This window comes from Embiotoca jacksoni, unplaced genomic scaffold (assembly GCF_022577435.1).
Source record: "Embiotoca jacksoni isolate LCO1_2020_lvr unplaced genomic scaffold, fEmbJac1.0.p SCAF_20, whole genome shotgun sequence".
Taxonomy (NCBI): domain Eukaryota; kingdom Metazoa; phylum Chordata; class Actinopteri; family Embiotocidae; genus Embiotoca; species Embiotoca jacksoni.
The window spans coordinates 5,334,173-5,350,037 of NW_027185341.1; the positions used below are offsets into that span (position 1 = coordinate 5,334,173).

General features: G+C 39.6%; 1 protein-coding gene across 1 annotated transcript; it reads left to right on the top strand.

Annotated features, from left to right (window-relative positions):
- Positions 1-260: 260 nt before the first annotated feature.
- Positions 261-11,456, top strand: kcnj12a (potassium inwardly rectifying channel subfamily J member 12a). The gene is made up of 2 exons (XM_069155875.1): positions 261-859; positions 6,632-11,456. Exon 2 carries the CDS (start codon positions 6,792-6,794, stop codon positions 8,094-8,096), a length of 1,305 nt encoding a protein of 434 aa, XP_069011976.1. The 5' UTR covers positions 261-859; positions 6,632-6,791; the 3' UTR covers positions 8,097-11,456.
- The last annotated feature ends 4,409 nt before the right edge of the window (positions 11,457-15,865 follow it).

A 15,865-nucleotide genomic window follows, 5' to 3' on the forward strand; every position in this document is an offset into this window, starting at 1 on the left:
GCGGGAAGGAGGGAGGGAGACAACAAGATAGAGAGAGAAAGAGTGGAGAGGGAGGAGAAAAGAGAGGGAGGCTGCAAATGGCAGCTTCTGTGACACTACAGGAAGGAGGGAGGGAGAGAGAAAGGACCATGAGCAAGAAACAGTCCGAGGTAGAGAGAGTGAGAGAGAGAGAGTGGGAGAGAGAGAGAGAGAGAGAGAGAGAGAGAGAGAGTGAGAGAGAGAGAAAGAGAGAGAGTGAGTGAGTGAGAGTGAGAGAGAGAGAGAGAGAGAGAGAGAGAGAGAGAACAGCAGTCCAACTAGATCAGATTGCAAAAGATTGATAGAGAGAGCTGTTCAGTTAATAAGCAGTGAGTGGATATTGGGCAGTTTTATGGGAAATGTGAAGGACAGACTTAATGGTAGTAAAAATAAAGGATGAACAGAAGACCAGCTGAATAAATTGCCTCAGAAGATGGAGATACAAAAAACAGAATTTTTGTTTGGATAGTTCTCGTTTTGCACCTGTTTTCCAAGTCCAGCATTTGCCTGAGCAGCGGCGGCAGCGGCGTGGCCCGGGGTTTTGGTGCGACTCAGCCTGGTTCGTTCTTCACCTGCAGCTTCCACAAAGCTCCTGACAAAAAAAAGAGAGAGAGGGAGTGACAAGAGATCAAGCAAGGATGAAGAAATTCAAAGGGGGTCTGTGCCTTGTGCTGAAGATGATGGAGTGGTTTTCTCCGGCGTGAGAGTAACACACAAAGGAAGGAGCAGCTGTAGTGGCAGATGCAGAGAATGCCTCAGTTTGGTTAACAGGGACACCAGGACAGAAGAAGATATCACCGTTTAGTTCTGCAGCCTGGGTGTGGGACAGGTAGAGACAAAGGTAAGACGTGGACAGAAAACTTTACTTCAAACTTGCAGCCTGATTGTAACAACAGTATTTGTCAGATGCTATTGGTCTTTTGTAAAAGTGGCAGTGGAAGGCAGTCTGCTCGAAAGCATTCCCCGTGGAGCACATCCACGGGCATGCGATTCAAATTCAGTCAGACATCTAATATTGAATTCATACATCATTATTTAGAAACAGCACATAACTAGACATTGAGTGCTTTGAAAACAAAATCTTATTGTCCAAGCACATGTCACCACGAACTGGAATTAAATGTATAAAACTGCTCAAATCCGTAACCAATGTAAAAGTAAGCAGAACAAACCGTTTCATTTCAAATCCACTGTAACACAGAGCTGAAACAGAAAATAATGTCCTCCTGTGTGCAGCTTTACTACGGCAGCTATACGCTTTTTTTTCCCTGTAGAATGTGGTTGAATGCAATGTCATAAATTATTTTTCTATCATCAACCTCTCATGTGGGGTTGATTATCTTCAGTCGATTATTTCAGGCCGGCCACGAAGGCCTTCACTGTTGACATCGCAGCCTGATATGGAAAAGCTCCCAGTTGCTAACGGGTTAAAACAACAGAACTGAAATGTAGCTGGAAGGCACACAAAAACAAACCTTAAAAGTAGTCAGTTAAACAACAGATGAAATTTGAATCCACAATACTGTGGCATTCACTTCAATCCAAATCACATCTTGTTAACAAAGGACAGTGAGACAATATTAGAGCATTAAATTGGGTGATAACAGCACCGTTGAAATGATTAAATAATTAATCATTCATTGAACAGATATTTATTTGGTGATGATAAAGTGAATTAATAATATGTTAACAATAAATTTCAGTTTTGACATAAAAATACCAAACAATTTAATAGTTAAAGATTCTAAAATGTGGAGAGTGGCTTCTTTTCTTGTCTTCGTGTTTCTTACTTTAAATGGAATATATGTAGTTTTTTCAAGGCTTCAGGCTATTACTTTGAAACGTGGTAAACCGTGATGCGAATTTGCCATTCATTTTTACATTTGATAGAATAATTAATGAAAGAAATATAATGAATTTAAAAAATAAAAATAAAAAATCAATAACAACAACTACTTTTAGGGGTAGACAACAGTGTAATCATCAGACTCATAAATCCAGTCAGTGTAAACAAACACTGTCTGCATTACATCCAAATTCAACTTCAACATATAATTTAGGCAGCCAGTGTCCTGACAGTGGAGGACAGACAGGAGCAGGTATTAATGGATAAAAATGCTGCTTCAGGTGCTGCATTTTTATGCCGGTGTATAAAGAAATCACTGATGTGCAGGCACAAAAGACACAGAGGATGAAGAGAACGAAGATTATGCAATGTTGCCTGACAGTTCAATGACCTCATCCTTCTTTTCATCTCAGCTTTGTTCAGTTTGATTCACATTTGTTATCCAACAGGGATATTTTAGCATGCAGTGGGACAAAGTGAAAAACACATAATACGCCACATTCGCCAAAAAGCTACAATAGCATGCCAAACACATGGACAATACATGATTTTGTATGGCTTACCGTATAACATCTCGTAGTACTGTTCTAAGAGTTATAAATCTAAACTTGTGTGCTCTAACCAACAGGTGTCACAAAATTGGAATTGACAGAGTTCAGGTTTAAAATGGGTGGACCAGCCTTTGTGAATGGGTACAAATGATTAAAAAAAAAAAAAATCGGCACAAATAAAAGATCAAAACAGCCCAGTGAGAATCTACAGAGGAATGATCAATCAGTAGGGAGCAGGAGCTTGAACAGGGGAAAAGCTACAGGTGCATATTTTGATCTACTTGCAAAAAATATACCAGCTGTACCAAAGAGAAGGAGACTTAGTTTTATTATTTGTGTATTAACACTTCTTTCAACCAGCATGGCCTATATACAGCCTCCAGAGTTGGTTACTGTCTGGTTCCAAGTTACCCTATTATAGTCATTTTACTGAGCAGTTACAGCCTTTTTTAAATGACGGTCACCAGTTATGACCTTTTTATTTGTAAACAACAACACAAATAAGCTGTTAAGTAGCTTGTACATTATGCTTGCAATCAGACAGCATCTCTGCATGTTGGAGTGGTGTTAATTTCTACAGGAAAATACTTGTAGGTCACTTGAGACGAGATGAGTTCCGCGTGGTGAGCTATAGGAAAATACAATGACACCTGAGCTTCGGCTCTTCCTTCACAATGGCCTTGGGAGGTGGGCTGGGATCGTAGCTCCTCAGTAGCTCAGTTTCCTGCATGCTCGTCTTGAGATGAAGTACCCTCTCCCACTCCACTTCATTGCCCCCCTCCCGATCTCTTCCATTATTTTGCACATCCAATTATTCATTCTATTCATCCTAATCAGCTGCAAGCTTATCATCTCCCCCAGTCGCTCTTCTCGACTCCCCAAGAACACACGCAGCAGACTCGGTCACAAAAGGTCATTCAAGAAGTTATTGAATGTAGTGCAAATCACTTTTCGTGTCCTGCCTTGTGAATCAAAGATGCATATCCTTCTGTTGACAATGTTTTCCAAACACAAAGTGGATTAACTGGAAAACACAATAACAATATAAATACAAAAGTACATGACTTACAGCCTTGTGAGCTGTCATTTCATGCTGCTTGTAGTACAACATTTTCATTTTAGTGCCCCAATAATTAACAACTATGAATAACAGTTCCATCTGTGGTCATAAACAAAACCTACAAAGCCACCAAAGTTCAACTACAACCACTTCCAGAATGATTGACATGTATCTCAATATAAGGACCAGCAGTGGACGAGAACTATACACTCTACACAAATGTAACAGAGGCACTATACTTATACTTAGCCCTTCTACTTTGTTAATTCCTGTGTTTATATAAGTGAAAATAATAATCGGTTTGTCATAGCAGGTTCCTGTAGTTCTTTTTATCCTGTTTTGAATTTTGGGTGTTTGAAAAAAACACTTTCATTTACTTACATCGGCAAAAACAAGACTTAAAATGTATTATAAATAAATGAAATGTATTACATATGAATACCCTCTATGGCTAAAGAACTAGGGATTGCCCCTTTAAACTGCTAATTTCTTTGAATAAAGATCATAAACACTACAAAGGTTTCTAGTTTTTCAGCAATCAAGTCTGTTAAACATGGACTAATAGACAAAAATTTGTGGCATGTTAGCAACCATCATCTCAACAGGGACAAAGAATATTTAAGCAGCGTCTACACCACATGCACAACCTCTCACAGAATCTGATTTAAACAGCTTCCTATGCAGCTAAAGAAAAGACTTTCTGCATGGTTTGATACTCTAAGGCACTCATCCAATGACTCCAAGGATGAAGAGAGGGTTTTTACTTTCATTTGTCTAATTCATTGGACACCTGACACTGAACGACTACAGTATGATATGGAGACTGCGCGCCGTGGAGGGCTGCTCAGGTCATGCGTGTAGTGTGGACACCAAGATGAATAATGTGAAATGTGGAGACGATATTGAGGCTCAAGATTAATCTCAATTATATAACAAACTTGGTGTGGTTACTGTGTCATATAGTCAGGCCCATCTGCCACGACATGGGTGATCCAAGGAGCGCGAACAAGCGTAATTAAACTGTCTGTACTTGAAACAATTAGAAGGGAAATGACAAGCTAGTCTGTTTCACATGCAGATTCACGTACTGTATTGGAGAGGAGTGATAGGACTACTATTTTTTTTTTAGCATTAACAGCTGTCCTCTTTTGGAAGTGTTGTGTCATATTGTCAGAAGACAAAAACGGGCCTTTGGAAGTATAAAAATAGCAAATTTAGCGACAGTATATTTTCCGTATACAGGTATGTGTACAGATATGCGTGACCCTAAGGGACAGTTTTAAGATTGTGAATGAGGTAAGGAGAAGTTCCACCTGAAACATTATGAGTAGGGGGGAGGGGGGGGGGGGGGGGGGTTGATGCGAGTGTGTGGCAGACGGCAGTGCACCCGGGATTTGAGAGCGCACATGAGTGAGTTGTCAAGTCTTCAGGGCCCAAAATCAGGCAGGCAGACACACAACGGATGTGGCCAGGCAATAAAAGCTGTCTGCACCCAGAGGGGCCTCAGTCCGGCTCCCATGGGTAAAAACTCCTTGACCCTGAGGCACAACATCAAGTGCAGAGGCCGAGTTATCTGCTGCTAGCCCGAGACAATGATTTGACAGCTATACAGACATAATTCAGATTAATTTCATTCCAAACTGAGATTTTGACAAATTATGAGTGTCGTATGTCTAATCTTGTAATTTTTTTTTAAAGCTAACATTCCAGTATGTAATTATAACTAATATGTTATACAGGGCGTTGCGCCAGGGAGAAATCTGCTACCTACTTGTATTGAGCACCAAGGGAAGGGGGTTTAAATTTACTGGATCCTCACAACGTGATTAATAACACTGCAAATTGTACAGAATGGGGTCAAATAAATAGAGCCCTTCTCTCTCCGTCGCTGTATGTAGCATCTGGAATTGCACGCCCATGGAATCAGTGGCACACATACAAGTCCCCCAGGAGTTTAAATGCACACACACTACCCCCTCTACTCCCCTTAAAAAAGTATTGTACTGAGAGGACAATGAGTAACTTAGGCCTCAAAAGAACAGATAGAAGAGCACAGCTTGTCTGTTGGATGTGTGATGACTGCGTGGCATGCTGCTGATAGACTATAAATACAACCGAGACGTGCTAAAAATGAACATGTGACAGCCTTCTTTATCACTGGTAGGCCTAAAATTATGAGAGGCCTTCTCATCCTATGAAACGAAAAACCAGACACGAACAGTGACGAGAACAATGGTTAAAAAAAAAAAAAAAAATTAAAAATTAAAAAAAAAAAAAAAAATCACAAAATAATAATAAACATCTGGTAGGAGTTTATCTCCATTGCCAACCTTCTTTACGATTTGAGACGAAAAAAGCACAGGAAATGCATGTGACAGAAGTGGATGTGCTGGGAGGCCAGCCCTTCACTTACCCAGCCGACATCAAAAGACATGAGGACCCTTCAGTGGGGGCCAATTGGATTTTGAGTCGTGACGTTTAAAGAGAGCAAAATGGCAAGCAGAAGGAGTGTGAAGTAACCAAAGTAACCGGGACTATGGATGCTAACACAACATACCTTCTACTGGGAAGTGCTACATGAAAAATAGTACAATGTTTAAAATACTGTACAATCTTCCTGTTACAATATCGACAATCTCTACTGTTTCTATTATCTCTAGTATTAGGGTTTAAAAGAAGACCAACTTAACAGATGATTGAGTCCAGAAAGACTGACTGTTACTATATTAGTTAATGGAAAATCTTATAATAAGCCAACAAAACATGAACAGAGGAACTAGTGGGAATGTTTGATCCAATAAAGGGTATTGACAGAGTCTTGAAAAACTGCTCTACCAGTATAGAGGTTTACATATTTCCAACCAAAATATGATTTTTATCTAGATTAGAAGCAAACGTAAACACTGTAAGTAGTGACGGTCATTTGCAATCTAACATGCACGCAGTCTATTCAGTGCACTAATCTAATAATATCATTGGCCTTTTTGGGGGAATCAGGATAACTTGTATAACAATGTTTACCATTCATTCACCAAAAGCTTTCATGGTTAGTTCTTTTGTGATGTTTAATACACATGTATGCTGTGATTTGACCATTATGTCGGAGAAAGACGCTCACACATGTTCTCCTCTCTCCTCTCCTGACACTCTCTACAGGGATTGGATTAATGCACAAGGCTCCCACCCAGCTCCCTGTCTATGACTCACTAAAATGCAGTTTAGCCAGGGATCAAGCTGTGAGGGGCCTTGATCACACACTGGGACTCCGGGCCTGCCCTTCTGCTCTAACCCTGCGGCTGGAGGCGCCGTCAGGAGCATGAGTGTAGGACGGATCAACCGCTACAGCATTGTGTCATCTGAGGAAGAGGCCCTCCGCCTCACTACCATGCATGGCATGAACGGCTTTGGCAATGGCAAGATCCACACACGCCGCAAGTGCCGCAACCGCTTCGTCAAGAAGAATGGCCAGTGCAACGTGCATTTTGCCAATATGGACGACAAGTCGCAGCGCTACATGGCCGACATCTTCACCACATGTGTTGATATCCGCTGGCGATGGATGCTATTAGTCTTCACTCTTGTGTTTGTTGTCTCCTGGCTGGCCTTCGGCTTAGCATTTTGGATCATTGCTTTACTGCATGGAGATCTGGATAACCCAGCCGGAGATGACAACTTCACTCCATGCGTCTTACAGGTCAATGGATTTGTGGCTGCCTTTCTATTCTCCATTGAAACGCAGTCTACCATAGGTTACGGCTACCGCTGTGTGACTGAGGAGTGCCCAGTGGCTGTCTTTATGGTGGTCTTCCAGTCCATTGTGGGCTGCATCATTGACTGCTTCATGATTGGAGCCATCATGGCCAAGATGGCACGGCCTAAAAAGCGAGCGCAAACACTGTTGTTTAGCCACAATGCAGTCATTGCCATGCGGGACGGAAAGCTGAGCCTCATGTGGAGGGTAGGGAATCTTCGCAAGAGCCACATTGTAGAGGCCCATGTCAGAGCACAGCTTATCAAACCTCGGATAACTGATGAAGGGGAATATATTCCTCTAGATCAGATCGACATTAATGTGGGCTTCGACAAAGGTTTGGACAGGATTTTCTTGGTTTCGCCCATCACTATTCTCCATGAGATAGATGAGGAGAGCCCCCTTTTTGGGATCAGCAAACAGGACTTGGAAACATCTGACTTTGAGATTGTCGTCATCTTGGAGGGGATGGTTGAAGCAACTGCCATGACCACGCAGGCTCGCAGTTCCTACCTGGCCTCTGAGGTCCTTTGGGGTCACCGGTTTGAGCCAGTCTTGTTTGAGGAGAAGAACGTGTACAAGGTGGATTACTCTCACTTTCACAAAACCTACGAGGTGCCGTCCACCCCTCGCTGCAGTGCCAAGGACATGGTGGAGAACAAGTTCCTAGTCCCCAGCTCTAACTCCTTCTGCTATGAAAATGAGCTGGCTTTCCTCAATCGTGATGAGGAGGAGGAGGAAGATGTAGGTGGTGGGAGCAGGGCACTGGCAAACCTCAGTCCAGACCGCAACAGCCGACATGAATTTGAACGCTTACAGGCCACCAGGACACTGGATCAAAGGTCATATCGAAGAGAGTCAGAAATATGACCTCTACCCATTGACCCAGGATCAAATTTCAATAACTTTATCCAAGGGTAAAAATGCAGAACAATGCAAAGTGCCATAGGAAAAGCTGACAACTGTGAAAGAGTGGAAAAGAAATAGGACACGAGTAAAAGGGACTTAACTGGAAGGAATGGGGAAATGCAAGAGTACGCAGCTTAGACAAATTGTGGTAAGGAATGTCTACAACCAAGGAAAAGGCTAGAGAAAGACCTTCTTCCTTCATGGAAACTTGAATCTTTTTTTTTTCACACGGTCATTTTGAGTTAAGAGTGTTTAATGATAGTGCATCAACAAACTATTACAACAGAACTGTATAATCAAATCTTAGGTGTAAATACATTTCTTAGGTAAGTTATGTTTTGTGTGCTGTATCAGTTTCCAAAAACACCTCTAAAAATATAGAAGTTGCTCTTTCAACTTATTCTCGGCCACAAATAATAGTGTTACAAGCCTTCTCTTAAGCTCTCCTCGCATTGCTGTAATTTTCTGGACCTGCTTTTAGTGACACGTTGAAAATTTGTGCACTGCAGCAATCATATGCAATGAGCCATGTTAAAATATCTGACCGTGAGCCACTGAGAACAACGTAATTCACCACTAAAATATCAGTAAGGTTTCAACAAGGTTCTGAATCCAACACAGGGAGAGCAGGCAAAATTAATTGCACTAAGAAAAACATTTAAAAAAAAGAATGTGTTGAACAGAAATGAAACTTTATATTCACTGAATGCCTCTTACAAGCCACCAATATCATGATCTGGCTGCTTACATATATGATGACATGTACAAACACTGCTAAGAAGTCAAGTAAAACAAAATTGAAACACAAATGGTGAACAACCTGCATAAATAAACATCCTGTAACTATAATACAATTTGTAATATCCAGGTTTTCAGGTATTGACCAGATTAATCGATGAATAGCCGCAATTTCTAATCCCGCAAAGAAATGCACCTTAAAGTATACCTTTACTTTTGCAACTTATCTAACAAACTAAGTTCAAAATAAAATGTGGATGTTGGAAGTCATGAACAAACTGGCTTAAATTGATCAAACTTGAAGTGCATTTGTTCTCTTTAAAAATGAATCTATGCATACTAACAGTATCAGGGGACACACATCCCATTGAGTTCTGTGTGAGATTAAACATTTTTATGATGTTGCTTTAATCAACAATTCAATCAATGCTCAGAAAAACAGTCCAAAATAATAATAAAAAAGAATAGAATAAAGTCCAAGAGAAGTGGTTTTGTTTATCAAATATATTTGATTAGAGTTAAATTAAACTGATAGTAATTGATTGCAAAAATTTCTACTTTTTCTTCAAATATACACAGGAAGATTGCTTTAATTTGTTAGTCCAAAGTAAATGTGATCAAGATTTGTCTGTTTCTCTTCCTGCCCAAAAAGCCCAAATGCTAAATGAACAAGCATCGTAAGGCCACGTGTGACTACAATACTTAGTGTTATAATAAGGTTAGAATAGTCCAAATGTATTAGCAAGCTTCTAGCAGCTGGCTCTACATTTCTGTTCATTTTACATCAACAGTGGGTAAATTTAACTGCTCTTTATATTGTTACAAACAGAGTCTATGTCTTTCAGACTATAACTGGTGTGTAGAGACGAAGGCCGGAGACATACTTGCTTTTGAATCACACGTTTACGTTGACAACCATTTGAATTGTGAACATTTTTCCTTACATACTTACCTCTGTGCTCTGCGTGTCTGGAGGACTCCACCAGAAGGCACACCAGAGAAACAAGGATATCATTGGAGCATACAAATTTGCTTGATGTTAACAATAAACATGGCAACAATGGAGGTGGTCACTACTTTACTGATTCTGAGATCACAGAGGGACTAAACACGCAACTGTCCCGACTCTGTTTTTCTATCATTTTCCGCCGTGGATGGACATAACAGTCTCGGACTTGTTTCCATTTTGTTTTGCAAGTCCCTGACCCTGTCAAGTCTCCATACCGCTCATACCGGCCATCTGTATATTGCATTGCGTTAATTTCTGAAGACATCCACACCCAACACTCCAAACAGCACGCAAACATATGGCTAAAAGCAAGTACATCTCCGGCCTATTAGACGTTTTTTTTTTTATGGCAGACATTCTGACTTGTTCCGTTAAGTGTCCCCGTAAACTATGACAGTGAACCAACATGCACAAAAGTAGGACCTCCCCTAAGTGGAATGCAGCCATCATTAACACACCTGTGGTTTCCCTGCAATGACGAGTCAAAATGTCTGCTCTTACAAAAAGGTCCATTAGAGGACAAAATATTATTAATTTAATGACAAATGTATCTTTTAGTTGGGCTAAAACCTGTATACATGAGCATCAGCGTCCCCTTTTTTCAGTACCTGATTCTAGCATTTACAAACATCACACACTGTAGACAGCTAAATGAATTTTAGCAATACGCTAATACGACGAGTTAAGACACTGGAGCAAGATCTGATTGGAAGCAATAAACACTGAAGCACACCTTTTTGAATCGATTTTAAGAAACGGATTCTTATTAATTCCATTGTAATAAACTGAATGTACATATTCAGAAATATTAATTCCGAGATAACAAGTGAAAGGCATGGTGCAAGGAAAATTATCATATTTGTTTTTGTTTTTATTGTACTTGTATGCATATTTTCTCAGATTTTATACCAAAGTAATGGAGTGTAGCTCAGAGCTTTATAGTGATTGTTCCCACGATAATCTTCCACAACCAGTTTAGGTGTTTCAGTCAAAAGTTTGCAAATGGTCTCTTTATACACTTTTATTTAAAAAAAGAAAAGAAAAAAAGAAATGCCATCAATTCAAGCGAATCCCTGTTTTATCAAAATATAAAATTAAATCAAGTAAATTTTTATTTCTAGTTAGAGATTCATTTGTTATGACTATTAAGTAGTTTAAGATACACAATTAATATGCATGACAATTTCTTTTCTTTGGCATGGACAATAGCATTTAAAAATGATCCCTTATTCTAGATGCCTAGTCAGAAGTTATCATTCAAACCTCAATATTTTTATATTGTGTCACATACTAATTATCGAGTCCAGTTTATCTATTACCTCACTGAAATGTGGATGTCATTGTTCCTGTGAAACAATTTTAGTTCACCTTCACCTTCACACATGAAGGATTACATATGTGAAAGGAAGGAATAGAAATTGGTGAAAAAGGACAACATGAGAACAAAGAGGAGAACCATAAAATGGTTGTTATGTTGGTCACAATGACTAATATTTTCCTAATAGTCATTTAACTCTAGTGATATGTTTGAGTCTATGATAGTTCTTGGTTATATGTTGCTTTCTTTTTTTTGGCGGGGGGGAGGGGGGGGGGGTATTGTAGAATGACGTAAAATATAAATAGAATTTCTTTGGCTGACAAGTGAAGCATTCTTTACCCAACTCTAAACATGTATTGTGCTCATTACCTTCTGAGAAGGTTGTGTACACTGATGTGTAAAGCCTCTGCACCTACTCACAACATTTTCAGTGGTTAAAAACATAAAAAACAAGAAAGGTGAAGAGTCAACACCTTCTATGCTACGTCACTGAAATGCATAGTTCGATAATTTCTACCGAATATTTTTTTCAGAGATTGCTTTAGCTTTGATGTTGCCCACCTGAGCCCTTAAAAAAGAAGCACACACAAAAGTTTTAGCTAAATATAAAGATTTATAGTGTAAAAAAAAAAAACAATGTGATGTTATAAAAATGATAATAGGGAGCAGCCAGGCTAAAAAAAAAAACCCTGCATATTTTTATACAAAGTTCTTTTTGATAGATGCAACAATCAATATTTATCTGTTTTTACCAGAGTACTATAATGAAATCACGACTGAGAGGCAAAAATATAATTATTGTCTTAGTTTTCAATTCTTTCATTTATGTTGTTTCCTTTCTGCACAGAAGCTCATGATTAAACAGGTATTTCTCTTAAAGGGATGATTGGAAAAAAAACCTTTGACCTCTGTAGAAGTCTTCCTATGTCCAGCGAAATGTCTACTGGGCTTTTGATTTTAATTCAAAGTCATTTAAATTATTCAATTAAAAAACTAACTGTGAAAAAAGATTGTTTTTATCTCTTTTGTTGCTGCGTTGTATTGCAAAGCATGGATTTACTCAAGCTTGGTTAATCAATGAAGAAGTGGTAGCTGAGGTAATGCATCACCATGAGGGGTAGTTTAATACGAGAGATCAAGCTTCATGTCACCACAGTCAGATGACTTCCTGGTCTTGGGCCAATTATTCAAGAAGGCACATCAATTAATCACTATGACACACAAACAACCAGAGGGGCCAGGGGCCTTTTGGCCCTGTGGAACCAGGCAAGGGACTTTGTCGGATCAATTGGGTAACAACATTATTAATCTAAAACCTCAGAACGGAGGAAACCTGAATGTTTTTAAGCATTCAATTTGACTGTTTTCACGGGAGACATATTGACATGGCGCAGACCAATATATATGGTCCTTAATTTTGATTACCAAATAATTATGACAAATAACTGCACCAAGAGGTAAATTTTACATAAAAAAAATTAACATGTATTTTTTTCTCTGGATGAGTAACTGTGACACTGTTTCTAAATGACCAACCATATCTTTTGCACTTTTGCCAATTACTTTCTGGTTATTTACAGGCCAACGTGTACAATGGTAACAATCACTGTTAACCTAAAATTGGCTAATATTGTTACTGTTAGTGTAAATTTATGGACCATATTAGTCAAGTATAGTATAATTAGAGATTAGAAAAAATATTATGCAACAAAATTTTAAAATGCAAAAAACATTACATTTTCAAATATTGTGGTATTTCTGTGATAGGGCTCCCCGAGAGGAAAGAGTTGAAAGAAACACGATAGTACGTGTATGCGATTTTGCTACTACAAGCTTGTCATCGGCACCAACGAACAAATTTTTGACGAGAAATTAATAATCCGGAATACTACACACGAGATCTGTGACCATCAGTTCTTTCTAAATAATTCAGGTTGGGGTGATTAAATCACCCACAGTGAGTGACAGCTGTAGGATTAACATGCTGGCCACTGGTTGTGCTGAGCTCAGGCGTTGGGTCTCAGCACTAACTGACACTGGGATCACAGAGGCTATGCTGGAAGCTTTTGCCAAATTTCATTATGTAACATGGACCAGGCAGTATATGTCAGGCTTTGTGTGGCTTGGCATCACACATATAGAGTAAAAAGGAAGCTTTCAGGATTAGTGGTGGACGGTGTTAATGAGTTTCGAATGCATGAAAGCATTATAGATTTTTTTCATCAGTGCAACAAGGCTGGTAGTACACAGAATTTGACTTGACTCAGAAAATGAGCCGTCTCTTGATGGTGTGATGTCAAACTGGTGTGCTGTCACACTAGGATTAGACATCAAGAGGTCCTGGATAATTAAGGGCATGTCAGGATAAACTGCCCTGCAATTGAGATGGTTGCTTTATAATCCCCAACACATGCCATACAGATGGGATGGGTGCTGCTGATGTGTAGACTCTAACTTCAGTTACTTTGATTATTCTTCACGAGTAAAATCCCATTGAAATGTTGTTATGTTGGATATTTTTTGTCTACTGTTAGTCACAATTAAACTTTGCAAACTAGGGTAGCAAAGATGCAATAGGTACTTTTTGTTGCTACATTTTACTAGTAAATTGAGCAAACGTGTCAAGCTGAAATGCCTGGAAATGACCGTTTTATAACCTAATCCCAGAGCTGAGTGTCACTGGTGCACCAGCCTCTCCCTTCACACTTACAGCTCCTATTAATTACCATATGGAGGCTGTTGCCACGTAACCCGACAGACGAAAGAGAGAGAGAGAGAGAAAAAAAAAAGGTGCAGCTGGCGAGCGAACCAGACACAACTTCAGCAGAGACTGATACACTGACGCCAGACAGCCAGATAGATAGATGGCTGTGATGATTTCACGTCATCAAGATATTGTGTCTAAATTACGCAATGGCAAAGTTGAAAACCAGGATCCCTTGGGAACGTCCCTTCTGTGACTCCCAGGGAACAGTTGATTCAGCCAGCTGGGGCCTGGATTCACACATTTGCTCACATGATATAAAACAAAATAGCTACTAAAAGTCTTCTGGAGCCAATTGAAGGATACAGAAGGATGTGAGGAAGTGGCCTGGCCAGGCTCTCTGCCAGCCAGCTCATATAGACTAGTTATAATTAATGATGGAACAAAGTCCCTGTAGCCTGAACTATTGATGACAGTAAAATGAGGGGGAGCTGTGTTGAAGGGGCTATATAAAGCTCTTCAGTGTCAAACCACATGTGGCTCTGTAGCCAACACCTTCACCACTAGAAGTATCCCAGTTAGTTCCTGTGATAGTATCACTCAATCAAAGATACTTAGGGTGATTTGACATCTATGTCAATATAACGATGCCTGGAATTTATACTGACCCACATATGAGCTCATCCCATGGTGCAATAAATGGGTGATATACAGTAGAATGAACCTGATTCAATTCAAATCGTGTAATGCCATTCTTACACATTGGAGGGGAAAATGTATTATTAGGTCCCAAGATGTTGATTAAAAGACCTCCATATTATAAAATGTGTATTATGGCAAATTGTGCAAGATAGTCATGCCTGGTAAAAAATGATCCACTATGGTAGTAATAATAGAATACTAAATTATATATGACTGTATTTAGGCAAGGCCTTAATCAAGTTAACACATAAGGATATAAAAACTATAAATTTGTAGAAATAGATACTTTCCAACAGTTTGCACGCCAACACACACACTTCAGTAAGACAATAAAACCAACTGGAAGTGCTGCTGAGTTGACAGAAAGTACAAACTGATCCTTTTAAGATCTGAAAAGTGTGATGGGAATTTCTCCAATGACTGAGACATGTTTTGTAGTCTGTTACCCAAATGGAGACACAACAGCCCTGTCTTGCCACCCACGCTTGCTGTCTTGTGTAAAAAGCTCACTGGTGTTATCCATTAGTTGTCAGCAGTGCCTGAGTACACATCGAAAGACTGTAAATGTACACAGATTTTATTTTAAAGGCACAGAAGGGTACCCTGGCTTGATGGCATCACCCCATCACTCACAACCTCATCACACGTCCAATCTGAGCCTTCTTTTGGCCGTCTTTACAGAAGACATTTTGCATGTCACAGTAGGAAAACACAAGTATAAACAATACAATGAATAATGGCTGTATTCCGTTTAACTGCTTTGTTTTCAGGGTCCTGGTGTTGTGCATGCTTGTTTACCATCACACAGTGACAGGCTCTGTTACTAGCATTAGTAATACCCGTGTTTTTTTTCTACTACAACAGTGTATTTTTTTCTTACCATCACAGGGGTCACCGAATTTTAAAATCCTCCACATACAGGTCATTTTATATTACAGCTGACATGAGATGTTTGCAACCAAATGTTCATGTCTCTCACTTTTATTATTAGTTCATCTTGATTAATTTAATAATTAACTGGTACACCTCTGACATGCTGTCCCCCAATAAAGCTGCAATTTGGAGCTTTAACCTGAGAAAGGTGCCGTGTGCAACACTAAATGTGCCAACACATTATGGGTCTTATCTTCTCTCGGTTACGGTAGGTGCCTCTAGTCTATCCTGATTCATGAGGCAACATGACTGGACAACCTGAGGGGACATGAAGGGGGCCACTCTCATTTCCTGGCTCTCAACCCTTAGTAATTATCTGTGTGCCC

What these genes read in the sequence shown, in the direction of transcription:
- kcnj12a (XM_069155875.1), top strand. Translation starts at nt 6,792, where the DNA reads ATGAGTGTAGGACGGATCAACCGCTACAGCATTGTGTCATCTGAGGAA.